Below are 27172 nucleotides of genomic sequence, written 5' to 3' on the forward strand. Positions count from 1 at the left end.
CCGCAGTGGCCAGAGCTCAGCAGACCTACTTGTGCTGCTATTCTTTTCACTAAATGTTTAGCTTGTATATTTTTCATCCCATAAGTATAACTTGTCATTTATTTTATGTTTACTGCTGATTTTGCTTTTAAGGTACTTTTTAGTTCCAAGATGTTGGAGCCAGTGGTTATCTCATTACTTGCTTCTCTGAGGTTATAGTACCAGCTATTATTAATGCTCTTAACCAGGCAAGAGAGTCTATGAAGTGTTGAAACCTGAGATTCTGTCACTGTCCCAGTACAGATGGAGAAGTCGGCTCTGGTGCTCCATAGGGAAGAGGCAAACTAGGATTGTTTCTTCCAATTACACAGCACAATGAATAGTGACAAGGTGACAGCAATTGTACCTCATGTTTGTTGAACTCATTAAAGAACAAAGACTACAGAATCCCTGGAGCTCCTTTATGGGATTCAAATAGTGCAAAGGGTACTCAGGCTTTGAGATGTACTGTGTTTAAACAATGGTCCCAGGTTCCCTAGGCAGCTTCACAGAGAATCCATGTCACTGTCTCGCACTTGAGTCTAACCACGTTCTATGTCTGGGCTTCTCAAGTTACTTACTCACATCACTGAATGCGTACTTATCGGCAGATATTGCCAAATGAGTGGTTGAGCAACATGAGGGCAGAATCTGCCTCTCGTTTTACTTTTCATCTTTTAGAGAACCTCAGATAAAAATAGCACCAAGTAACCAAACAGAACATACTTGATTAATCTGTTGTGAGGTACCGAATGAACCAGTAACTAATTATAAGGAAGTTGTGTTTGTAGTGCAAGCAGATGCACTAGTACTGGTCTCTGTCTCCTGTCTTCCCCAAATCCAGTTGGCTCAAGTGTTGGGAGAAATTTGTGGAGGAAACTTGGCTCATCTCCCTCATTGGACTGTAACTGTAAAATGAATGGATTTCAGCTTATACAAATGAGAGCTGAAAGACACCCCTAAGTTCACTGAGGCCAAACTGCTCATCTTACAGAAGACAAAAAAGAGAAGCTTAAATGTGGCTTATTTGGTTAGGATCTGACTAGGACTAGAACTGGTTAGTAATCAGTTTCCACCTTGACCATTAGAACTCTTTACTTTGTTGACATCTGGATCTTCCTTTCTTTTAACTGGCTACCTGTGCCCAAGCAAATAAATCCCGTATGAAATTCTGGGGGATATTCTACTGCCTTTCTTGCTGAAATACATCAGCATATGCTGCAGTGACAACTCCAGTTCTGTAACCCTCTGGGCCGCAAGAGAACTCCCAGTTTGCTATTACTTTATCAGAACTTTTGTATTACTATTTTAGGAGGTATTGGTATGTGGTTTTCTCTCTGTAGCTTTGATATCAAGGCAAGGCTGCCTCTATAGAACAAGTTAGGAAGTACTCTCTTGTCTTCAGTTTGTTGGAAGAGTTTGACAAGGATTTGTGTTAAGTTTTCGGAATTCACCAGGGAATGCCATTTAGTCCAGTGCTTTTCTTTGTCGGGAGAAACAATGATTTTTTAGTTAATACAGAAAAAGACCACATTCCTTTTCATGATCAGATGAGATAATAATCCATCCACCATCCTATTAAAACATTATTCTTTTTCCCTATATCCTCCCTCTCTTAATAACTTTAAGAACCCTAGGAGGTTTACAAAGTTGGGATGGAGGGAGGAGGGGAGGCGAGAGGGGATCATAATTACTTCATTGGGTTTTGTTTTGTTTTGTTTTTTTGCTTTTTGGGCCACACCCGCAGCATATGGAGGTTCCCAGGCTAAGGGTCAGAGATGCAGCTGCTGGCCTACACCACAGCTTCAGCAACGCCTGACCCTTAACCCACTGAGCGAGGCCAGGAATCGAACACAAAACCTCCTCATGGTTCCTAATCGGATTCATTTCCACTGTGCCATGATGGGAACTCCCCCTTACATTTACTTTAAAGAGGAAACACCAGGAGTCTGTTGTATCCTCAGGAAGTCTTAGACTCCTTGTTGCAGTCACTACCACATGGTGTCACTAAAAGTGTGGCCAGAAGGAGGCAGCACTTGGTAACATACAGCAACTCCATAGCCCTAGATTGAACGCTACAAGAGTGATGTCCAAACTCTTTGCTCAAGAACAGCTCAGAACTTATATTTCAGCCCTCTCACAGTTTTTAGTTGACCTTTAAAATGTTGTCCATAATGGAAATAGTTACAAAAGATATAATTTATGTCCTACTATGAATGCTGCTATTTTAAAATGAAACGGTTATACCACACTTTTAAATGCATCTGGTGAAATCTAACCCTATGATACTCACTATCAAACATTTTCAAAACACATAAGTTGCTTAACTTTTGAATATTGGATATCATTCCTTCTTACATATAAATTGTATTTTCATTCCACCTTCTCCAAAGACTTTTTACATGTTAAAGTCTTTTTTAATATAAATTTGTCATCCTTCTTCCCAATGACAATATTTATAAAATTAAGATATGAAAGATTGTTATTTCCCATGATCCCGTTTCTCTAAATATTTCATAGGTCTCTTTTTTTAAGATTTTTACTTTTTCTATTATAGTTGATTTACAATGTTCGGTCAATTTCTACTGTACAGAAAAGTGACCCAGTCATACACACACACACACAGACACATTATCTTTTCTCACATTATCCTCCATCATGTTCCATCACAAGTGACCAGATATAGTTCCATGTGCTATTCAGCAGGACCTCATTGCTTATCCATGCCAAATGCAATAGTTTACATCTACTAATGCCAAACTCCCAGTCCATCCTACTGCCTCCCTTGGCAACCACAAGTCTGTTCTCCAAGTCCATGAGTTTGTTTCTTTTCTGTAGATATGTTCATTTCTGCTGTATATTAGATTCCAGATATAAGTGAAATCATATAGTATGATGTAAAATGAAACAAGAATGGATTCAGCTGTTGCCAGTAAAATGTCCCCCAGCCCTGAAAGCAGTTAGGACAAAGTGGAAAACAGTAAAGGGTGGAGAGGTAATGGATTATTAATAAATATTAAGGAATAACATACAAGATGGAAGGCAGGCATATGATGAAATACCTGGAGGGCCAGAAACTTAGAGTGTTGGGACAGCTAAATAACAATGGCTAGAAAAGGCAGTAGGAATGAAAAAAAGAGAGAGAAAAGAGCATGTTTCCAGGTTCCATGGCATGAAGATGAGGTAGTAAGAAGCTGCCTCTTAGAAAACGTCAAGTGACATGAAGTCATGGGGAAAATCTATATTTCAGATAAAGCGAGGAAGAAGAAAGACAGTGCTGGGAAAAGGGAGTGCCTGCCTTGGTTTTTCTGGGCAGCAGAGTAGGAGTGGCAAGATGAAACAGGGAGTTATAAGAAACCAACAAGGAACAGCAGTGGGTTTCACTGGAAGCGTGAAGTAGGATGACTATCTTGGGTAGAATTGGAAGCGTGGGAATGGGGGGGAGTTATATGAAATTTTCTCAGTCATCTTTGATAAACCTACATATGAGACCAATACCCTAATGCTTTCTATATCTCACTGTAGTTGGTTCTTCTCTGAGAAAATTAAAGCTTTTTAAATCCCTTCTGATGTTATTCCATGTCTACATGTAGCTATAACAATATCTGTATCTATAGGGAATACAGATATTGGCAGATATTCTATTATTAGTTGCTTAAAGGATCTCCACTAACCAGTTCCCCTATGACAGGCATAACCGCATATGTGGTAAGAAGGAAGAAATGAAATGCCCCCTACGATGTGCAGTTTAATAATGCTGACCCATCTTCATGCCCTTCACAAGGAAGTGAGGTTTAGGAAAACAGAGGCATTATTTCTTAATCAACCTATAAAAGTATTAGAAATTGCAGGATGGTTCCTGAAGGTGTGATTTCCTCTTGAGTTTTATTGGGTTCCTGGATACCTGGGGCCAATGTGTTGGTGTATATTTAGAAAATTCCCAAAGATATAAGTTGGAAATTACTGACTTGCAAAATCTCCTGAGAATGATGAGTCTTCCATGACAATGTATGACATCAGGGTGTCATAATCTTGTCTGTTACATGCCACAATTCAAAGACAGGAGAAGAAAGTATGATATGGTTTCTTTTTGAACCAGCCCAATATCTCCATAAATGTAACCAAACTTCTGGTCTTTATCAATTAGTGCCTTTTCCTCTAAGACAAACTGCATGAAAAATCTGGAAGTTAATTCTCAGAAGAATTCAGTCCTAGTTGAAAGTTCCCCTGAAGTCTGTTTGTCCTACTCTGCTCCCCTGTTTCCTTCCCTGGGCCCAGGCTGAGTGCTTGCTGCTCTCCTATGGGGGACGGATCCCTTTATCTTTGAGCCCAAAGAAACCCATCCTGGCCCAGGAACCTCTTCTCTCTCTGTGACAGTGCCTGGTGATGCTACTTGACTAGAAGCTCCTATTGCTCATGTTTGTGATTTTTTTCATCCTGGGTCTTTTCTCTTATATTTTCTTCTATTTTTGGACTTACTCCTTCATCAGAATTCCAATAGCCTTCATCCTCCCTCAGCTCCATCCAGTATCAACTAGGGAACTTTCATCTATAGCATCATTCAGGGATCACTAGACACATATTGATAGAGGAGACTTAAGCGCAGCAGGGCTTGGAGTCAGGGGATCAGGCAGAAACTTCTTTCACTTTTAGAACAAAGATCCTCTACTCTCTTCACCTCGTTTCTCCACCCCTGTGCTCCTGGAACCTTGTTATAGGTGAATCTTCCTGTGAATACACAGTGGGCTCAGATAGAAACTCTGCTCCTAGCAGGTGTTAAAAAAGACCATAGACAGTAACAAGTGCTGGAGATGTGTAGAGAACCAGAATTCCACACAGACGACTTCTGTCTTATTCTGGTGGGAATATAAATATAAAATGATGCAGAGACTGTGGGAGGCAATCTGGCAGTACTTCTAAATGGAGATGTGCCATAAGACCCAGAGATTTCACTCTTAAGTGTATGTCTAAGAAATTAAAGCATAATGGACACAATGAAATTTCTCCATGAGAGTTCGTGTCAGCATTATTCACAACAGCCAAGGACTAGACACAACCCATGTGTACATCCACATATGAATGGATTTTTGAAAAAGAGGGGTATTACCCAATGGAACATGATGTAGTCATATAAAGAAATGGAGCACAAATACACACTGCAACATGGAGGAACTTTTAGAATCTTATGCTGAGTGAAAGGAGCCTGATATGAAAGGCCACACTCCCATTTATATGAAATATCCAGAATAAACACATCCATGGAGAGAAGCAGACTAGTGGTTTCCAGAGACTGGAGAGAAGGAAGACTATGTTGGGAGAGTCTTTGGGGAGTGATGAAACTGCTCTGAAATAGATCGTGGTAATGATTGCACAACCTTGTCCATGTACTAGAAGCCAGTGATTTACACATGGTTAAAAGATGAATCTTAAACCACAGACATCTCCTGGAATAACAGGGGATTGACTCAAGCACACCGCCAGGATTCCCAAATGCAGAAATGCTCAAGTATCTTATACCAAATGGCAGATACCCTACATACATTCTCCTCTATACTTTAAATTATTTCTAGATTTCTTATAACACCTAATACAATGTAATGGCTTTATAAATAGTTGTAACTGCAATGTCAAATAGATACTGGTGTGGCAAATTTGAGTATCATTTTTTGGAACTTTGTGGAATTTTTTCCAAATGATTTCCATCTGGTGGATTGAATTTGTGGGTGCAGAAGTCCTGGACACAGATGGCTACTGGGTGTGAATTATGTTTCAATTGGAAAGTCAGTCCAGAGTATAAACATCCTGCTCCTGGTGGCAGGGGAGATAATGGGCCAGATGCCCTGGAAATACAGCCCTCTCCCTATGAAAGCCACGTCTCAGGGTGCAGGGTACTCTAGGGGGGGGAATTTTGGGGTTTTTTTTGGCCACCTCTTTTCCCTCTCAAAGTTATTCATTTCTATATATCCCAGCTGGATAGAGCGGTTTGGGAAAATGGAGGGTTGGGTAGGATTTGATTCTTTGTCTGAGATATACACTGAGAGAAAACCACACAGTTCCATTCCCCACTCACTGGTCCTGGTTGTCTCTGGATGGAGCCTGAAAGGGTGTCTGAATCCCCACCTTCCCTCCTACTGACTGGGGGGCCCACAGAGAAGAGTTTTAGAGATACATTCCCGCCCCCTCAGATTTTGTATCAGGACATTATTTCTTTTGAGAGTGAGGAAAAAACAGGTTTTCATTTAGACACAAGAAGATATGTCATTTAAAGCCCAGAGTCTGTCTAACATAGTGTGGGCAGTGAATACACAGTTACTTTCTGAACCAGCTACCTGTCTGGATATCTCAACTGTGCAATTCACTACCCATAGAAACCCAGGCATTTATTCAGCCATTCTGTGCCTCCTTTCTGTCATCCAGCAAGTGGGGAAAACAAAGGTACCAGCCTAAAGAGGGTATTAAAGAGGAATATGTGTAAATACAGATCTCTTCTCAGTAAAATTCAAAAAAATTTAGTATTATTCTGCTACTGGAACACCAAGTACATGAAAAGAATGAGGCTCCAGTGATGAGAGCCTTAACCACGACACACAAAGAACTCCTTTTCCTGCCTTCTCTCACAGGCATTTGACACGGTTGTCCAGACCATGAATCTGAAGCTGGCTTGCTAATTGGCAAGCAGACTGAGAAATGTCATGATTCTGGGGCTCCGATGAATTTTCTCTTTCTTTTATTACTATTATTTTTTTTTGGACTTTTCTAGGGCCACACCCGAAGCATATGGAGGTGCCCAAGCTAGGGGTCGAATGGTAGCTGTAGCTGCCGGCCTACGCCAGTGCCACAGCAATACGGAATCCGAGATACATCTGCGACCTATACCACAGCTCACAGCAACGTAGGATCCTTAACCCACTGAGCCAGTATTGTAATTTTAAATACAAGGATGAATGAGAGGAGTTCCTGTCGTGGAACAGTGGTGAACAAATCCGACTAGGAACCATGAGGTTGAGGGTTTGATCCCTGGCCTCACACAGTGGGCTAAGGATCTGACATTGCCTTGAGCTGTGGTGTAGGTCGTCAATACGGCTCGGATCCCGCGTTGCTGTGGCTCTGGTGTGGGCCGGCAGCTACAGGTACCATTCAACCCCTAGCCTGGGAACCTCCATGTGCCATGGGTGCAGCCCCAGAAAAGACAAAAAAAGAAAAGAAAAGAAAAGAAGATGACTATTGCCACCCAAATGGCCCCTGCTTGTATCAGAAATTCCTCTCACTGAGCACATGTTAGCACTGCAAGGGAAATGGGCTTCCCACTAACTAGAAATCACAGAACACCTGAGAGTGGCGGCAAGGGGTGTGGAGGTGGCGGCGGGGGACGCTGCCAAGGTCCAGCCTTTAGGGGAAGGCAAATCGTACCTGTTCTCCACTCGTTGCTGAGACACTTCGCCCATATCACTCAAGCTGAGACTTCAAACTACCTTCCTGATCCGACAGAACAATGACTGAGGCAAGAGACGGGTTGACCAAGACCTTTCAGAACATAACGTAGAAAATGCAAGCTTTTTAATAGTCTGTGTTGTAAGCGGCCTGAAAGACAATTCCGCACATAAAAGAGGCAGATTTGGTTCAAGGGTTGTTTTCAGTCGAGCGTGGGAACTCAGGGTATGTGAGGAAGCTGGAGATCTAACTTTATTCTCATTGTTATTAGGAAGACACCTACCTGCATTTTCCAGTGAGCCAGTGATTGCAGGTCGCAGTTGCTTCTGCCAGAGAAAAGGAAATACGAGGTCGTCTTTCCTCATGGAGACCTCATGCTCACGAAGGTGACGGTAACCTGGTGAAGAAATCAAAAGTTGATGCACTTGAAATTCCACCTGCTCTGAGGAATGGGAGGTGGCAAGAGGGAGGTATATATTCCGAATCTGACTGTTCACTACGCACAGGCTTACAGGCTCCCTGCCCGCCTCGGCTTCCTCCAGGAATACAGGTAAGGGCTTCCTGCAGCTCTGACAACTACAGGAACCATTTCTGAAAGTAACGCCCATAATGTGTTCTCTATCATGCATCGACATGATTATGCATGACTGTATGTTACTTCTCCTGCCACGACAGTAGTAAAATAATAGTTTCATCTGCTCTAACCTTTAGGGACCTTATTTACTTCCAAAAACCCTCCCAATGCTCCCTTGGGAGCATGGGCGATGGGGCTGGAGCGTGTTCTGCACCCACAGATCCTTCGAGAAAAAGGCGGAGAGGTGCCTGATGAGACGTGGCTGGATATTGTTACATCAACCTTTGTCCTGGTGTCTGTAACAAAGCATTTTCTACCCAGGATGGGCACAACCGGGAAAGAAGAAACGATAAAGATGTTCGATTCGTTTTTCACAAACGTTTACTTTAAATGCCAATTTCAGGAGTCTTCTGGCAATGAGATATTCACATGCACATTTTTAAAGGCTTGAAAAGTAAAGAGAAGAAAAACATTCGTTGCCAGAAGGCCACAACCCCCATGGAAGGCATTTATTTTAGGACAGTTTCATCGCAGGCTAAGCTTCCCTTCAGTAAATTTCATTGTAAAAGGAATCTGATGCTTTTCCAGGAGTTCCAGACCACATCGAGCCACCCACCATGAGCTCTCTCAGTGAATCGATCATCCAGTTTGCAGTCGACCTGTTCCAACAGATCAGACGATCAGAGGGCGGAAACATCTTCTATTCCCCTCTTAGCATTATGTCAGCCTTAGCCATGACTTACTTAGGGTCCCGAGGACACACTGCATCAGAAATTCGAAAGGTGGGTGGCAGCTTCCTTTCCTTTGAACACTTGGCATTGCTTTCTCTGTTGGCTCGTGTGCAGGGATCACAGATCTGGCTGTGCCCAGGGGTCCCCCGGAAGGCTGCAAGCATCCCCATGACTGGGTGGCTCAGAGCCGGGGGGAGGGGGCATACGCTCTCCCCCAGTGGCCCCCCCCCCATCTGCTTCCCCGTGCCCAGCTTCCTTGGAGGAGCTGGGGCGAACGCCTGCAGTTGCCCGACAACCAGTGGTGAGGCTCATCAAATGGAAGTGTCCAGGTAGAAACAGGCATTGGCTAAAGTCCGTGGGTGACATCTTTTCATGTTTCCTCAGTAATGGATGAAACATAAGTGAGGATTCTTTGAAATGGCTGGCGATCAACCAGCTTTGCTCTGTCGTTCAAGGAGCAAATGCTCAAACTGTGATTTATTTTATTCTTCTGTCTTTATGTCTTGATTATTTGTATTCTGGTTTGGCTTGGGCTTTGGCCTTGCTTGTTTGCCTGGCTCCATCCTTCCTTCCTTCCTTCAATCCTTCCTTCCTTTCTTCCTTCATTCCCTTCGTTCTTTCTTTCATGTAAATACAAATTGGCGTAAAATTTCTTTGTCCCTCTTCCTGTCTCCTCCAGGTCCTCCACCTCAAGGAACTCGCGGAGAATGCAGAAGGAGCTACCGCAGACCTTGTGAGTCACAGATCACTTGGGTCTAGAAGGAGGCCACATGTCCAAGAGGGTCAGAGTTTAAACGGAGAATTTCAGATAAACTGGGAAAAGTCTATTTCTAAGGAACTCTTAGGCAAAATAGATTGGATAGTGTTGTTTCTCATTTCACATTACGTATTTATTCATCTCATGTATTTGTTTTCCTGAGAGGAGATTAGCATCTGCTTGACAGCATAAGCTCCAGAGCTGGAAGAGGAAGCCTTCAAATTCCTGCTCTGCTGGTTAAGAATGGGGAATGTGGCAAAATACAATTCCTTTGAGCCACCGTGACCTCATCCCAATGAACTTGGGGCAATAAAAGGTCTGCTTCAGAGTACATGCAGATACGTGCAAAACAGGGACACCGTGCCTGGAGTACTAGACCCCCTGACCAATGTCATGTATTGTTATTATACAACAACCATAATGATCATAATCACAAAAGTGCTGCCCAAAGTGTAGGATTTTAATTAAATCATAAATTGCATCGAGTAGTAATAATACACCCAAGTATAATTTGGGCCATGATTTTGTTCGAAAGGTATGGGTTATCGCCTAAATAACCCAAAACTCTTAGCTAGCGCGGGGCAGCGTCTAGATTCAGGCAGTCCTGAATTGAAAACTCGGCTCCACGGAGAAGTTCCTTAATCCTGTGAGCTCTTACACTTTCATGTAAATGGAATGAAAGGCTTCGAAATGCTGATGGAAAGCCTTAGCAGTGAACCTGCGCAGGGAGTGTGACCACCACAGTGAACAGTCACAGAGCCCAGTCGAGGTGTCTTAGCAGGTAACCCCACCAAGCGTGTGACAGGGCATCATGTCATAACATAGGAAAATGTGCTGTTAAGGACCCAATGTGATCCTCGCCCCCAAGGAGCTTGAGCTCAGCTGGGAAGCGCACTTCCAATCGTTTGAGACAATTACGAGACATCCAGTAGTGGAATGGTGCTGCAGCTCTAGTTCAAGAGAGAAAAGGTGTCAGAGCAGGAAGAAAGAATTACCTGGAAGAGTGAACGTGAGGATGCGGAAAGACATTTTCTGTAAACTACACCACACATCCAGGAATAACAACAGACATCATCCACGGGCATACCAAACGCTAGGCGTGGATCTGACAGATTGATTCAGGTCTAGTCCTTACACCGACAGAGAATCCAATGAACTCATTTGTTTGGTGTTTGAAGGTTGGAAGGGCAGGAACTGTTCACCGTCAGTTTCAAAGGCTCCTGACGGAATTAAACAAACCCACCGATGCCTACGAGCTGAGCGTTGCCAACAGGCTCTATGGGGACAAGGCGGTTTCGTTTTCTCAGGTGAGTTTCATGGCGCGTCGCATCTCCGGTCTGGGTACCGGGTCCTCTGTCCCCGGACCGCCACACGGGGGACGGGGAGGCAGTTGAGCCCGGCTGACCCACATGGGCAGCATTTACCTGAGGTGCATCAGGGTCCCTGACCACAGCCCCACCCAGGGAGGGTCCCAGAGCCTGACAGCCCACCGGCAAAGTGTGGGGTTAGCCATTGTTTTACGTAATCTACTTGGTCATGGCTGAACATAATTGAATTTGGGGGTAGTTACCTAGTTACCGATCAGTTGCCCTCAATTCCTCTTTTCGTCCTTCCCACATCAAAGGACTACCTGGAAAACATCAAGAAATTCTACCTAGCCAGTGTGGCATCTGTTGATTTTGTAAACGCTGCAGAAGAAAGTCGACAGATGATCAATTCCTGGGTGGAAAGCCAAACTAAAGGTACAGCATAAGAGAATCTCTCACCGAAGAGCCCCTTTCGAGTCCGGAGGTGTGTGAACCCGGTGCTGGCCGCTGCATGGGGAGCCAGGAGATGGAGTGAGATGACACTGCGGCAACTGCTTCCGCATGTTGAGTTCAAATGCGAGGCGTTAGGAAGAAAGAGAGGAAGGAAGGAGAGGAGAATGAACGGAGGGTGGAGGACCAGAGAGAGAGAACAAGCTAACTGAGGAGGCTAGGGAGGAAGACAAAGTGGGAGGCAGGGAGGGAGGGGGGGGAGGAGGAAGGAAGAAAATTGGTTTGTGGAAAGACGAGCCGAAGCCAGTTCGTTCGTGTTCAGAGTGAGGTGGCTCCTGGCCCCCCAGACAGAGACTCAGACCCTCCCAGTCAGAAGAAGACGTGTCAGCCTGAGGGCGACGCCATCAGGCTGGTGCCCCGAGGAAAGCTTCACCTGGTGAACTCCTGGGCCTTGTTCCCTAATGCAATGACCTGTGTGAATACTCCATGCTCAGCTGTAACGTCCAGAGCATCTTCCAGACAAACCGCTTGTGCCGTTCATGGCAGACCTTTGATTTTCTTTCTTTGGCAGGAAAAATCAAGGATCTGTTTCCCAAAGGCACTCTGAGCAGCTCCACCACTCTGGTTCTGGTCAACGCGATCTATTTCAAAGGGCGGTGGCTCCAGGAATTTAAGAAAGAAAACACTTTGAAAGAAAAATTTTGGCTGAACAAGGTATTGTCTATAAGTTATTTACAGTAATGTCAACATAGCTAGTCGTGAAAGCTGAAAGTTACACACAATATTTGACTACTGTAGAAACCCTCGTGGAAAGTCACATTTGTTGAGGCTGTATTTTATTCTCTTTTCAAAACACTTTCGTTTTTTAGGCTGTGAGTCTTGGTGAGACTCTTGTCTCTGATTCACAAATTTCCCAGAACATCTGTTAGAAGGTGAAGGTGTTTGGTATCTCGATACTATGTTGTTGTTGTTGTTGTTGTTGTTGTTACTTACTCTCCCTTGGCATTTTTGTGCCACATCGATCTATTTCAGGATACAAGCAAATCTGTGCAGATGATGAGAGAAACCAGAGCTTTCAAATTTGCCTCACTGGAGCACTTGCATGTCAAGATCCTGGAAATACCGTACACAGGCCAAGAGCTAAGCATGCTGTTGCTGCTGCCAGATGAAGTAGACGGTCTGCGGAAGGTAAGACCTCGTTCCTCCAATGCCCCTACCACTGTTTAACGTCCTCGTGGCACAATGCTGGTACCGGCTGTTCGTGGAAGCAGAACTCAAAAGAACTGAGGTCTGCAAAGGAAATATGTCGTGATCGGGCAGCTTGAGACACAAAGAGATATGTATATATACAGTCATGTTTTTACAAAATAAGTTTATTTAATGGTTCTGCTGATAATATGTATAAAACACAGATGATTCAGTTTATTACATGCAGTAGCACTGTGTAAAATACATGATAAGTGTATATATGTAATATATATAAAATATCACTGAATCTCCTGTACTTACTACATTTATTGTTAAAGCAAAGGTTCTGCTCATGATTCGATCCAATGTTAAGCTGGTTCCACGTCCACTGAGAGTTTGGCCGGTTGTTCCTTTTTTCCATTGTTACAGCTTGAAGATGGACTCACTGCTGAGAAGTTGCTAGAGTGGACGAGCTCGCAGAATATGAAGGAAAGCCAAGTGGATTTACACCTCCCTCGGTTCAAAGTGGAAGAGAGCTATGATCTCAAGGCCACGCTGAAAGCCCTGGGGATGGTGAGCGCCTTCAGCGCAGATGCCGACTTCTCGGGCATGACCGGGAGACGCGGGCTGGCGATATCCAGCGTGGTCCACAAGTCTTTTGTGGAGGTGACTGAGGAGGGCACGGAGGCCGCTGCAGCTACAGGCGTTGTTAATGGCAAAACATCAGCACCATTTAATAACCATTTCCATTGTGATCACCCTTTCCTGTTCTTCATCAGGCACAATAAGACCAACAGCATCCTCTTCTGTGGCAGAGTCTCCTCCCCTTAGATGTGATTAGCCAGCGGCTCCTCTAGGGTGATAGTCACAGGGTTGTTCTGGTCCAGCGATCGCTGAAAATGACAGGTGCTCTTTGATTCCTGCTCCTTCCCATCTCATGGCATCACTAAGAATGTAAAGGTTGAAACGGCGTGCCTGTCTGTCTCTCTCTTTCTACAAACCCATGTAAACCTCCTTTATTTCCCAACAATAACTCCCCTCTGGACAAAATGTTCCAGACATGATAAAAAGGATGTTTCAGCACGCTGTCTTCACCTCGATTTGAAATAACATATCTGCTCTCTCAAAAATCGTATCTACTACTCCAACCTACTCACCTAGACACCCACAGTTATTTGAATCTAGGTGATACCTGGGACTCTTACTTGTCAAACTTGTTTGGTTTTATGAAGTACATGATCAATAAAACAGTGACTTAAGCATATCGCTTGTTGCCTTTCCCTTTTTTGTGTTTGCTTTCTTTCATGTCAACCAAGTGGACGTGGTCCACCACACATAGTACAGATAACTGGGAGGTAACATCAAACCATAAACAGAAAAATTCAAAAGAAGGGTAGAGCATGATGATGCTGAAGAGGTAGGCTGCAGGCTGCTACCGGAACATGAGAGGCTTTGTAGCCCATGTTAGGCACTTTGCATTTTTATCCTTAAGAAGTTAAATAAGGAGTTCCTGTTGTGGCTTCGTGGGAACAAACCTGACTAGTATCCACGAGGACATGGGCCTTGGTCAGGAGGTTAAGGATCTGGTGTGGCTGTGTCTGTGGCACAGGCTGGTGGCTACAGCTCAGATTAGATCCCTAGCCTGGGAACTTCCCCATGCCTCAGGTGTAACCCTAAAAAGACAAAAGACAAAACAAAAAAGGTAGCTAGCGGCAAGAATAAGATCCTCAAGAGACAGTGTAAAGAATAATAAGAAAGGGGGGCCTAGAACTGATCTTGAACTATGCCAACAGATGAAGCTCAAGTACCGACGATTTTTATTTTCTAGAATGTTGGTTTCCTTAGGGGACTCATTCCAAATCCTTCCCAGCCAGTACTCAATGCCAGCTGATTTCATAAACCATGAATTTTGGAGCATTTGGAGCAAGGTCTAAATTTTCTTCAGTAGAATTCGGCAGCCCACGAACAGAGCAGAGGAAGCAGATGCTTCCTCATTAAGTGTGAGATGTGTGGTCAAGGGAACTGACAGATGGCCAAGAGAGTAAACCAGGCCATGAGCGGGCTGGGCGGGGAATGAAGGGCAGGGAGAGTTGCCTTGATGAACAGAGAGGCCTGGGGACATTTAATGAGGTAGAAACAAAGAAATGACGGGAATGAACTTGTGAGAGAGATGAGAGAACCAGAAGTTTGGCCCGGGACATGGGATTTTCAAGGGTACTGTGAATTAGAACACTTTAGGTAATAAAGGTCAGAGTGTGACTATGTGTGGGAATTAATTTCTAAGGGCTCAATGAACTTGAAACTGGTATGGAGTTGTTGCGTTTTTAGGGGGGGATGGTTGCGGGGGAATTCCTTTTGAAAAAGTGATTGTTAGAAGGTCTTATACCGCAACTTTCAACTACTTTTTATTTTAGTTGGGCTTTCAAAGGAACGTTGTAAGTGCAGACGAGTGAGGACAAAGGCCCACAGGCATCTGCGTCACATCAGGTAGAGGGCAAGTTCGGCATCTCTCTCTGGGAACTGAAGAGCTTCGCCTTTGTTCTAGGCCCGTCCGCAGAACCAACCGTTTGCCCGACATGGCGGCCATGTGAGAGAAATCGAAGGGAAGTCCAACGCCTGTGTATCTTTCTTTTTAAAGCACTAGATGACAATGCATGGACTAAAACAATACGACGAGGCCATACCGATACAAAACAAATAAGTGACTCTATTGAAAGTTTTAGAAGGAATGGATGTTTACCTGCTGTCCAAGTTCCTCCCCACAGAATACAACGTCATGGCTACTAGAGTGGCCAAAATTTAAGTTTAAATTTTAAAAACTGGCTATAGCAGAGTTCCCGTTGTGACTCAGGGGTTGGGGACATGACGTTGTCTCTAGGGAGGATGCAGGTTCGATCCCTGGCCTTGCTCAGGGGGTTAAGGATCTGGCGTTGCCAGAAGCTGTGGTGTGGGCCACGGATGTGGCTCCAATTTGACCCCTGGCCAGGGAACTTCCATGTGCTACTGGTGCAGCCATTTAAAAAAGGAAAAGGGGACTTCCTGTCATGGCCCAGTGGAAGCGAACCTGACTGGCATCCATGAGGACACGGGTTTGATCCTTGGCCTCGCTCAGTGGCTTCAGGATCTGGTGTTGCTGTGAGCTGGGGTGTAGTTCACAGGTGCGGCTCGGATCCCCCATTGCTGTGGCTGTGGTGTAGGCCAGCAACTACAGTTCTGATTGGACCCCTAGCCTGGGAACCTCCATATGCCATGGGTATGGCCCTAAAGAGACAGAAAAAGAAAAAATCTGGCTGTATCAATTATTGGAGGGAATGGGCAACAACAAGAACCCTACCACACTGCTGGTGGGAAAACAAAAAGGTGTAGACATTTGGGAAATACAGTATGGTAATTTCTTGTAAAAATTAAACATTTGCTTAACATGTGATCCAGCAATGCCACGCCTTCATAGTCACCTAAGAGGACTGAAAACATGTCTACACAGGTCCTTCCTGTGTACAGATGTTCAAAGCACCTTTACTGATAACGGCCAAAATTTGGGAAACAAACAAACAAACAAACCAAAATCCCCTCAAATCGGCATCAGCGGGTGAATGGAAAAACAGTGGAATGTTACTAAGCAATTAAAGGGAAGAAATTACTGATTCCTGCAGAGGCATGGAGGAAGCTTCTAAGCACTATGCTGTGTGAAAGAAGCTCCAGAGAAGGAGGACACGTTACCTAAATCCACTTGCATGAAGTCCAACCTGACAGCTGAGTGGTGCTTTCCCGGGGGCTGGAGTTGAGGAGGAAATTGATTATAAAAGAGTCGGTGGGGAATTTCTGGTTGAGGTGAACACTCCATAGCCTGCCTGAGTGGTGATTAAACAGGTGTTTGCATTTGTCAAAAGTCTTTGATGTGTACACCTCACAATGTGTCACCCTCATTTTATGTAAATTGTGCCTCAAAAAGTGGACAGCGAAGGAGGAAGAGGAAGAGAATTGGACAAAACGCACATGGTTGCCATTGCCTCTGGAAGTACTTGAGTGGAAAGAAAAAAACAAAAACTTCTTAATATGTTTTTAAGAACACGCCATTCTTACCGACTTTTGACCCATCTTCAATTTACATGTATATTTAACCATATTTAATTATATGCCAATATCCCTATCTTAAAGATCAAGAACTATCATGAAACTGCAAATTAAACAATAAATTTCATAAAAAATAACATCAGATGAAATTCTGTAATTTGAAATCTATCCAGTTGCATTGACCGATAGTCAAGAGGCTAAAAAATACCTATGCTTAAAATTTAGTTGGAGAAGGGGTTCCTGTCATGGCTCAGTGCTTAACAAATCCGACTAGGAACCATGAGGTTGAGGGTTCGATCCCGGGCCTCGCTCAGTGGGCTAAGGATCCGGCATTGCCTTGAGCTGTGGTGTAGGTCGCAGATGCGGCTCGGATCCCGCGTTGCTGTGGCTCTGGCGTGGGCCGGCAGCTACAGGTACCATTCAACCCCTAGCCTGGGAACCTCCATGTGCCATGGGTGCAGCCCCAGAAAAGACAAAAAAAGAAAAGAAAAGAAAAGAAAAGAAGATGACTATTGCCACCCAAATGGCCCCTGCTTGTATCAGAAATTCCTCTCACTGAGCACATGTTAACACTGCAAGGGAAATGGGCTTCCCACTAACTAGAAATCACAGAACACCTGAGAGTGGCGGCAAGGGGTGTGGAGGTGGCGGCGGGGGACGCTGCCAAGGTCCAGCCTTTAGGGGAAGGCAAATCGTACCTGTTCTCCACTCGTTGCTGAGACACTTCGCCCATATCACTCAAGCTGAGACTTCAAACTACCTTCCTGATCCCACAGAACAATGACTGAGGCAAGAGACGGGTTGACCAAGACCTTTCAGAACATAACGTAGAAAATGGAAGCTTTTTAATAGTCTGTGTTGTAAGCGGCCTGAAAGACAATTCCGCACATAAAAGAGGCAGATTTGGTTCAAGGGTTGTTTTCAGTCGAGCGTGGGAACTCAGGGTATGTGAGGAAGCTGGAGTCTAACTTTATTCTCATTGTTATTAGGAAGACACCTACCTGCATTTTCCAGTGAGCCAGTGATTGCAGGTCGCAGTTGCTTCTGCCAGAGAAAAGGAAATACGAGGTCGTCTTTCCTCATGGAGACCTCATGCTCACGAAGGTGACGGTAACCTGGTGAAGAAATCAAAAGTTGATGCACTTGAAATTCCACCTGCTCTGAGGAATGGGAGGTGGCAAGAGGGAGGTATATATTCCGAATCTGACTGTTCACTACGCACAGGCTTACAGGCTCCCTGCCCGCCTCGGCTTCCTCCAGGAATACAGGTAAGGGCTTCCTGCAGCTCTGACAACTACAGGAACCATTTCTGAAAGTAACGCCCATAATGTGTTCTCTATCATGCATCGACATGATTATGCATGACTGTATGTTACTTCTCCTGCCACGACAGTAGTAAAATAATAGTTTCATCTGCTCTAACCTTTAGGGACCTTATTTACTTCCAAAAACCCTCCCAATGCTCCCTTGGGAGCATGGGCGATGGGGCTGGAGCGTGTTCTGCACCCACAGATCCTTCGAGAAAAAGGCGGAGAGGTGCCTGATGAGACGTGGCTGGATATTGTTACATCAACCTTTGTCCTGGTGTCTGTAACAAAGCATTTTCTACCCAGGATGGGCACAACCGGGAAAGAAGAAACGATAAAGATGTTCGATTCGTTTTTCACAAACGTTTACTTTAAATGCCAATTTCAGGAGTCTTCTGGCAATGAGATATTCACATGCACATTTTTAAAGGCTTGAAAAGTAAAGAGAAGAAAAACATTCGTTGCCAGAAGGCCACAACCCCCATGGAAGGCATTTATTTTAGGACAGTTTCATCGCAGGCTAAGCTTCCCTTCAGTAAATTTCATTGTAAAAGGAATCTGATGCTTTTCCAGGAGTTCCAGACCACATCGAGCCACCCACCATGAGCTCTCTCAGTGAATCGATCATCCAGTTTGCAGTCGACCTGTTCCAACAGATCAGACGATCAGAGGGCGGAAACATCTTCTATTCCCCTCTTAGCATTATGTCAGCCTTAGCCATGACTTACTTAGGGTCCCGAGGACACACTGCATCAGAAATTCGAAAGGTGGGTGGCAGCTTCCTTTCCTTTGAACACTTGGCATTGCTTTCTCTGTTGGCTCGTGTGCAGGGATCACAGATCTGGCTGTGCCCAGGGGTCCCCCGGAAGGCTGCAAGCATCCCCATGACTGGGTGGCTCAGAGCCGGGGGGAGGGGGCATACGCTCTCCCCCAGTGGCCCCCCCCCCCATCTGCTTCCCCGTGCCCAGCTTCCTTGGAGGAGCTGGGGCGAACGCCTGCAGTTGCCCGACAACCAGTGGTGAGGCTCATCAAATGGAAGTGTCCAGGTAGAAACAGGCATTGGCTAAAGTCCGTGGGTGACATCTTTTCATGTTTCCTCAGTAATGGATGAAACATAAGTGAGGATTCTTTGAAATGGCTGGCGATCAACCAGCTTTGCTCTGTCGTTCAAGGAGCAAATGCTCAAACTGTGATTTATTTTATTCTTCTGTCTTTATGTCTTGATTATTTGTATTCTGGTTTGGCTTGGGCTTTGGCCTTGCTTGTTTGCCTGGCTCCATCCTTCCTTCCTTCCTTCAATCCTTCCTTCCTTTCTTCCTTCATTCCCTTCGTTCTTTCTTTCATGTAAATACAAATTGGCGTAAAATTTCTTTGTCCCTCTTCCTGTCTCCTCCAGGTCCTCCACCTCAAGGAACTCGCGGAGAATGCAGAAGGAGCTACCGCAGACCTTGTGAGTCACAGATCACTTGGGTCTAGAAGGAGGCCACATGTCCAAGAGGGTCAGAGTTTTAAACGGAGAATTTCAGATAAACTGGGAAAAGTCTATTTCTAAGGAAACTCTTAGGCAAAATAGATTGGATAGTGTTGTTTCTCATTTCACATTACGTATTTATTCATCTCATGTATTTGTTTTCCTGAGAGGAGATTAGCATCTGCTTGACAGCATAAGCTCCAGAGCTGGAAGAGGAAGCCTTCAAATTCCTGCTCTGCTGGTTAAGAATGGGGAATGTGGCAAAATACAATTCCTTTGAGCCACCGTGACCTCATCCCAATGAACTTGGGGCAATAAAAGGTCTGCTTCAGAGTACATGCAGATACGTGCAAAACAGGGACACCGTGCCTGGAGTACTAGACCCCCTGACCAATGTCATGTATTGTTATTATACAACAACCATAATGATCATAATCACAAAAGTGCTGCCCAAAGTGTAGGATTTTAATTAAATCATAAATTGCATCGAGTAGTAATAATACACCCAAGTATAATTTGGGCCATGATTTTGTTCGAAAGGTATGGGTTATCGCCTAAATAACCCAAAACTCTTAGCTAGCGCGGGGCAGCGTCTAGATTCAGGCAGTCCTGAATTGAAAACTCGGCTCCACGGAGAAGTTCCTTAATCCTGTGAGCTCTTACACTTTCATGTAAATGGAATGAAAGGCTTCGAAATGCTGATGGAAAGCCTTAGCAGTGAACCTGCGCAGGGAGTGTGACCACCACAGTGAACAGTCACAGAGCCCAGTCGAGGTGTCTTAGCAGGTAACCCACCAAGCGTGTGACAGGGCATCATGTCATAACATAGGAAAATGTGCTGTTAAGGACCCAATGTGATCCTCGCCCCCAAGGAGCTTGAGCTCAGCTGGGAAGCGCACTTCCAATCGTTTGAGACAATTACGAGACATCCAGTAGTGGAATGGTGCTGCAGCTCTAGTTCAAGAGAGAAAAGGTGTCAGAGCAGGAAGAAAGAATTACCTGGAAGAGTGAACGTGAGGATGCGGAAAGACATTTTCTGTAAACTACACCACACATCCAGGAATAACAACAGACATCATCCACGGGCATACCAAACGCTAGGCGTGGATCTGACAGATTGATTCAGGTCTAGTCCTTACACCGACAGAGAATCCAATGAACTCATTTGTTTGGTGTTTGAAGGTTGGAAGGGCAGGAACTGTTCACCGTCAGTTTCAAAGGCTCCTGACGGAATTAAACAAACCCACCGATGCCTACGAGCTGAGCGTTGCCAACAGGCTCTATGGGGACAAGGCGGTTTCGTTTTCTCAGGTGAGTTTCATGGCGCGTCGCATCTCCGGTCTGGGTACCGGGTCCTCTGTCCCCGGACCGCCACACGGGGGACGGGGAGGCAGTTGAGCCCGGCTGACCCACATGGGCAGCATTTACCTGAGGTGCATCAGGGTCCCTGACCACAGCCCCACCCAGGGAGGGTCCCAGAGCCTGACAGCCCACCGGCAAAGTGTGGGGTTAGCCATTGTTTTACGTAATCTACTTGGTCATGGCTGAACATAATTGAATTTGGGGGTAGTTACCTAGTTACCGATCAGTTGCCCTCAATTCCTCTTTTCGTCCTTCCCACATCAAAGGACTACCTGGAAAACATCAAGAAATTCTACCTAGCCAGTGTGGCATCTGTTGATTTTGTAAACGCTGCAGAAGAAAGTCGACAGATGATCAATTCCTGGGTGGAAAGCCAAACTAAAGGTACAGCATAAGAGAATCTCTCACCGAAGAGCCCCTTTCGAGTCCGGAGGTGTGTGAACCCGGTGCTGGCCGCTGCATGGGGAGCCAGGAGATGGAGTGAGATGACACTGCGGCAACTGCTTCCGCATGTTGAGTTCAAATGCGAGGCGTTAGGAAGAAAGAGAGGAAGGAAGGAGAGGAGAATGAACGGAGGGTGGAGGACCAGAGAGAGAGAACAAGCTAACTGAGGAGGCTAGGGAGGAAGACAAAGTGGGAGGCAGGGAGGGAGGGGGGGGAGGAGGAAGGAAGAAAATTGGTTTGTGGAAAGACGAGCCGAAGCCAGTTCGTTCGTGTTCAGAGTGAGGTGGCTCCTGGCCCCCCAGACAGAGACTCAGACCCTCCCAGTCAGAAGAAGACGTGTCAGCCTGAGGGCGACGCCATCAGGCTGGTGCCCCGAGGAAAGCTTCACCTGGTGAACTCCTGGGCCTTGTTCCCTAATGCAATGACCTGTGTGAATACTCCATGCTCAGCTGTAACGTCCAGAGCATCTTCCAGACAAACCGCTTGTGCCGTTCATGGCAGACCTTTGATTTTCTTTCTTTGGCAGGAAAAATCAAGGATCTGTTTCCCAAAGGCACTCTGAGCAGCTCCACCACTCTGGTTCTGGTCAACGCGATCTATTTCAAAGGGCGGTGGCTCCAGGAATTTAAGAAAGAAAACACTTTGAAAGAAAAATTTTGGCTGAACAAGGTATTGTCTATAAGTTATTTACAGTAATGTCAACATAGCTAGTCGTGAAAGCTGAAAGTTACACACAATATTTGACTACTGTAGAAACCCTCGTGGAAAGTCACATTTGTTGAGGCTGTATTTTATTCTCTTTTCAAAACACTTTCGTTTTTTAGGCTGTGAGTCTTGGTGAGACTCTTGTCTCTGATTCACAAATTTCCAGAACATCTGTTAGAAGGTGAAGGTGTTTGGTATCTCGATACTATGTTGTGTTGTTGTTGTTGTTGTTGTTACTTACTCTCCCTTGGCATTTTTGTGCCACATCGATCTATTTCAGGATACAAGCAAATCTGTGCAGATGATGAGAGAAACCAGAGCTTTCAAATTTGCCTCACTGGAGCACTTGCATGTCAAGATCCTGGAAATACCGTACACAGGCCAAGAGCTAAGCATGCTGTTGCTGCTGCCAGATGAAGTAGACGGTCTGCGGAAGGTAAGACCTCGTTCCTCCAATGCCCCTACCACTGTTTTAACGTCCTCGTGGCACAATGCTGGTACCGGCTGTTCGTGGAAGCAGAACTCAAAAGAACTGAGGTCTGCAAAGGAAATATGTCGTGATCGGGCAGCTTGAGACACAAAGAGATATGTATATATACAGTCATGTTTTTACAAAATAAGTTTATTTAATGGTTCTGCTGATAATATGTATAAAACACAGATGATTCAGTTTATTACATGCAGTAGCACTGTGTAAAATACATGATAAGTGTATATATGTAATATATATAAAATATCACTGAATCTCCTGTACTTACTACATTATTGTTAAAGCAAAGGTTCTGCTCATGATTCGATCCAATGTTAAGCTGGTTCCACGTCCACTGAGAGTTTGGCCGGTTGTTCCTTTTTTCCATTGTTACAGCTTGAAGATGGACTCACTGCTGAGAAGTTGCTAGAGTGGACGAGCTCGCAGAATATGAAGGAAAGCCAAGTGGATTTACACCTCCCTCGGTTCAAAGTGGAAGAGAGCTATGATCTCAAGGCCACGCTGAAAGCCCTGGGGATGGTGAGCGCCTTCAGCGCAGATGCCGACTTCTCGGGCATGACCGGGAGACGCGGGCTGGCGATATCCAGCGTGGTCCACAAGTCTTTTGTGGAGGTGACTGAGGAGGGCACGGAGGCCGCTGCAGCTACAGGCGTTGTTAATGGCAAAACATCAGCACCATTTAATAACCATTTCCATTGTGATCACCCTTTCCTGTTCTTCATCAGGCACAATAAGACCAACAGCATCCTCTTCTGTGGCAGAGTCTCCTCCCCTTAGATGTGATTAGCCAGCGGCTCCTCTAGGGTGATAGTCACAGGGTTGTTCTGGTCCAGCGATCGCTGAAAATGACAGGTGCTCTTTGATTCCTGCTCCTTCCCATCTCATGGCATCACTAAGAATGTAAAGGTTGAAACGGCGTGCCTGTCTGTCTCTCTCTTTCTACAAACCCATGTAAACCTCCTTTATTTCCCAACAATAACTCCCCTCTGGACAAAATGTTCCAGACATGATAAAAAGGATGTTTCAGCACGCTGTCTTCACCTCGATTTGAAATAACATATCTGCTCTCTCAAAAATCGTATCTACTACTCCAACCTACTCACCTAGACACCCACAGTTATTTGAATCTAGGTGATACCTGGGACTCTTACTTGTCAAACTTGTTTGGTTTTATGAAGTACATGATCAATAAAACAGTGACTTAAGCATATCGCTTGTTGCCTTTCCCTTTTTTGTGTTTGCTTTCTTTCATGTCAACCAAGTGGACGTGGTCCACCACACATAGTACAGATAACTGGGAGGTAACATCAAACCATAAACAGAAAAATTCAAAGAAGGGTAGAGCATGATGATGCTGAAGAGGTAGGCTGCAGGCTGCTACCGGAACATGAGAGGCTTTGTAGCCCATGTTAGGCACTTTGCATTTTTATCCTTAAGAAGTTAAATAAGGAGTTGCTGTTGTGGCTTCGTGGGAACAAACCTGACTAGTATCCACGAGGACATGGGCCTTGGTCAGGAGGTTAAGGATCTGGTGTGGCTGTGTCTGTGGCACAGGCTGGTGGCTACAGCTCAGATTAGATCCCTAGCCTGGGAACTTCCCCATGCCTCAGGTGTAACCCTAAAAGACAAAAGACAAAACAAAAAAGGTAGCTAGCGGCAAGAATAAGATCCTCAAGAGACAGTGTAAAGAATAATAAGAAAGGGGGGCCTAGAACTGATCTTGAACTATGCCAACAGATGAAGCTCAAGTACCGACGATTTTTATTTTCTAGAATGTTGGTTTCCTTAGGGGACTCATTCCAAATCCTTCCCAGCCAGTACTCAATGCCAGCTGATTTCATAAACCATGAATTTTGGAGCATTTGGAGCAAGGTCTAAATTTTCTTCAGTAGAATTCGGCAGCCCACGAACAGAGCAGAGGAAGCAGATGCTTCCTCATTAAGTGTGAGATGTGTGGTCAAGGGAACTGACAGATGGCCAAGAGAGTAAACCAGGCCATGAGCGGGCTGGGCGGGGAATGAAGGGCAGGGAGAGTTGCCTTGATGAACAGAGAGGCCTGGGGACATTTAATGAGGTAGAAACAAAGAAATGACGGGAATGAACTTGTGAGAGAGATGAGAGAACCAGAAGTTTGGCCCGGGACATGGGATTTCAAGGGTACTGTGAATTAGAACACTTTAGGTAATAAAGGTCAGAGTGTGACTATGTGTGGGAATTAATTTCTAAGGGCTCAATGAACTTGAAACTGGTATGGAGTTGTTGCGTTTTTAGGGGGGGATGGTTTGCGGGGGAATTCCTTTTGAAAAAGTGATTGTTAGAAGGTCTTATACCGCAACTTTCAACTACTTTTTATTTTAGTTGGGCTTTCAAAGGAACGTTGTAAGTGCAGACGAGTGAGGACAAAGGCCCACAGGCATCTGCGTCACATCAGGTAGAGGGCAAGTTCGGCATCTCTCTCTGGGAACTGAAGAGCTTCGCCTTTGTTCTAGGCCCGTCCGCAGAACCAACCGTTTGCCCGACATGGCGGCCATGTGAGAGAAATCGAAGGGAAGTCCAACGCCTGTGTATCTTTCTTTTTAAAGCACTAGATGACAATGCATGGACTAAAACAATACGACGAGGCCATACCGATACAAAACAAATAAGTGACTCTATTGAAAGTTTTAGAAGGAATGGATGTTTACCTGCTGTCCAAGTTCCTCCCCACAGAATACAACGTCATGGCTACTAGAGTGGCCAAAATTTAAGTTTAAATTTTAAAAACTGGCTATAGCAGAGTTCCCGTTGTGACTCAGGGGTTGGGGACATGACGTTGTCTCTAGGGAGGATGCAGGTTCGATCCCTGGCCTTGCTCAGGGGGTTAAGGATCTGGCGTTGCCAGAAGCTGTGGTGTGGGCCACGGATGTGGCTCCAATTTGACCCCTGGCCAGGGAACTTCCATGTGCTACTGGTGCAGCCATTTAAAAAAGGAAAAGGGGACTTCCTGTCATGGCCCCAGTGGAAGCGAACCTGACTGGCATCCATGAGGACACGGGTTTGATCCTTGGCCTCGCTCAGTGGCTTCAGGATCTGGTGTTGCTGTGAGCTGGGGTGTAGTTCACAGGTGCGGCTCGGATCCCCCATTGCTGTGGCTGTGGTGTAGGCCAGCAACTACAGTTCTGATTGGACCCCTAGCCTGGGAACCTCCATATGCCATGGGTATGGCCCTAAAGAGACAGAAAAAGAAAAATCTGGCTGTATCAATTATTGGAGGGAATGGGCAACAACAAGAACCCTACCACACTGCTGGTGGGAAAACAAAAAGGTGTAGACATTTGGGAAATACAGTATGGTAATTTCTTGTAAAAATTAAACATTTGCTTAACATGTGATCCAAGCAATGCCACGCCTTCATAGTCACCTAAGAGGACTGAAAACATGTCTACACAGGTCCTTCCTGTGTACAGATGTTCAAAGCACCTTTACTGATAACGGCCCAAAATTTGGGAAACAAACAAACAAAACAACAACCAAAATCCCCTCAAATCGGCCATCAGCGGGTGAATGGAAAAACAGTGGAATGTTACTAAGCAATTAAAGGGAAGAAATTACTGATTCCTGCAGAGGCATGGAGGGAAGCTTCTAAGCACTATGCTGTGTGAAAGAAGCTCCAGAGAAGGAGGACACGTTACCTAAATCCACTTGCATGAAGTCCAACCTGACAGCTGAGTAGGTGCTTTCCCGGGGCTGGAGAGTTGAGGAGGAAATGATTATAAAAGAGTCGGTGGGGAATTTCTGGTTGAGGTGAACACTCCATAGCCTGCCTGAGTGGTGATTAAACAGGTGTTTGCATTTGTCAAAAGTCTTTGATGTGTACACCTCACAATGTGTCACCCTCATTTTATGTAAATTGTGCCTCAAAAAGTGGACAGCGAAGGAGGAAGAGGAAGAGAATTGGACAAAACGCACATGGTTGCCATGCCTCTGGAAGTACTGAGTGGAAAGAAAAAAACAAAAACTTCTTAATATGTTTTTAAGAACACGCCATTCTTACCGACTTTTGACCCATCTTCAATTTACATGTATATTTAACCCTATTTAATTATATGCCAATATCCCTATCTTAAAGATCAAGAACTATCATGAAACTGCAATATTAAACAATAAATTTCATAAAAATAACATCAGATGAAATTCTGTAATTTGAAATCTATCCAGTTGCATTGACCGATAGTCAAGAGGACTAAAAATACCTATGCTTAAAATTTAGTTGGAGAAGGGGTCCTGTCATGGCTCAGTGCTTAACAAATCCGACTAGGAACCATGAGGTTGAGGGTTCGATCCGGGCCTCGCTCAGTGGGCTAAGGATCCGGCATTGCCTTGAGCTGTGGTGTAGGTCGCAGATGCGGCTCGGATCCCGCGTTGCTGTGGCTCTGGCGTGGGCCGGCAGCTACAGGTACATTCAACCCCTAGCCTGGAACCTCCATGTGCCATGGGTGCAGCCCCAGAAAAGACAAAAAAAGAAAAGAAAAGAAAAGAAAGAAGATGACTATTGCCACCCAAATGGCCCCTGCTTGTATCAGAAATTCCTCTCACTGAGCACATGTTAACACTGCAAGGGAAATGGGCTTCCCACTAACTAGAAATCACAGAACACCTGAGAGTGGCGGCAAGGGGTGTGGAGGGTGGCGGCGGGGGACGCTGCCAAGGTCCAGCCTTTAGGGGAAGGCAAATCGCTACCTGTTCTCACTCGTTGCTGAGGACACTTCGCCCATATCACTCAAGCTGAGACTTCAAACTACCTTCCTGATCCCACAGGAACAATGACTGAGGCAAGAGACGGGTTGACCAAGACCTTTCAGAACATAACGTAGAAAATGGAAG

General features: G+C 45.2%; 2 protein-coding genes across 2 annotated transcripts; both read left to right on the forward strand.

The window, feature by feature from the left end:
• The first annotated feature begins 7962 nt into the window (after nt 1-7962).
• Nucleotides 7963-13720, forward strand: LOC125119679 (serpin B3-like). The gene is made up of 8 exons (XM_047766998.1): nt 7963-7999; nt 8612-8805; nt 9434-9487; nt 10690-10818; nt 11136-11253; nt 11840-11982; nt 12301-12456; nt 12886-13720. The coding sequence occupies exons 2-8, from the start codon at nt 8641-8643 to the stop codon at nt 13285-13287; spliced, it is 1167 nt and encodes a 388-aa protein (XP_047622954.1). The 5' UTR covers nt 7963-7999; nt 8612-8640; the 3' UTR covers nt 13288-13720.
• Nucleotides 13721-17761: 4041 nt separating this feature from the next.
• On the forward strand, nt 17762-23519 carry LOC125119678 (serpin B3-like). Its single transcript, XM_047766997.1, has 8 exons — nt 17762-17798; nt 18411-18604; nt 19234-19287; nt 20491-20619; nt 20937-21054; nt 21641-21783; nt 22100-22255; nt 22685-23519. Exons 2-8 carry the CDS (start codon nt 18440-18442, stop codon nt 23084-23086), a joined length of 1167 nt encoding a protein of 388 aa, XP_047622953.1. The 5' UTR covers nt 17762-17798; nt 18411-18439; the 3' UTR covers nt 23087-23519.
• Nucleotides 23520-27172: the final 3653 nt, after the last annotated feature.

The sequence above is a fragment of the Phacochoerus africanus genome, chromosome 2 (assembly GCF_016906955.1).
Source record: "Phacochoerus africanus isolate WHEZ1 chromosome 2, ROS_Pafr_v1, whole genome shotgun sequence".
Lineage (NCBI taxonomy): Eukaryota > Metazoa > Chordata > Mammalia > Artiodactyla > Suidae > Phacochoerus > Phacochoerus africanus.

Coding starts and splice junctions, on each gene's coding strand:
- LOC125119679 (XM_047766998.1), top strand. CDS start 8,641: ATGAGCTCTCTCAGTGAATCGATCATCCAGTTTGCAGTCGACCTGTTC. Junction 11,254..11,839: donor GGTGGAAAGCCAAACTAAAG/GTACAGCATAAG, acceptor TTTCTTTGGCAG/GAAAAATCAAGGATCTGTTT. Junction 11,983..12,300: donor AAAAATTTTGGCTGAACAAG/GTATTGTCTATA, acceptor GATCTATTTCAG/GATACAAGCAAATCTGTGCA.
- LOC125119678 (XM_047766997.1), top strand. CDS start 18,440: ATGAGCTCTCTCAGTGAATCGATCATCCAGTTTGCAGTCGACCTGTTC. Junction 20,620..20,936: donor AGGCGGTTTCGTTTTCTCAG/GTGAGTTTCATG, acceptor CCCACATCAAAG/GACTACCTGGAAAACATCAA. Junction 21,055..21,640: donor GGTGGAAAGCCAAACTAAAG/GTACAGCATAAG, acceptor TTTCTTTGGCAG/GAAAAATCAAGGATCTGTTT.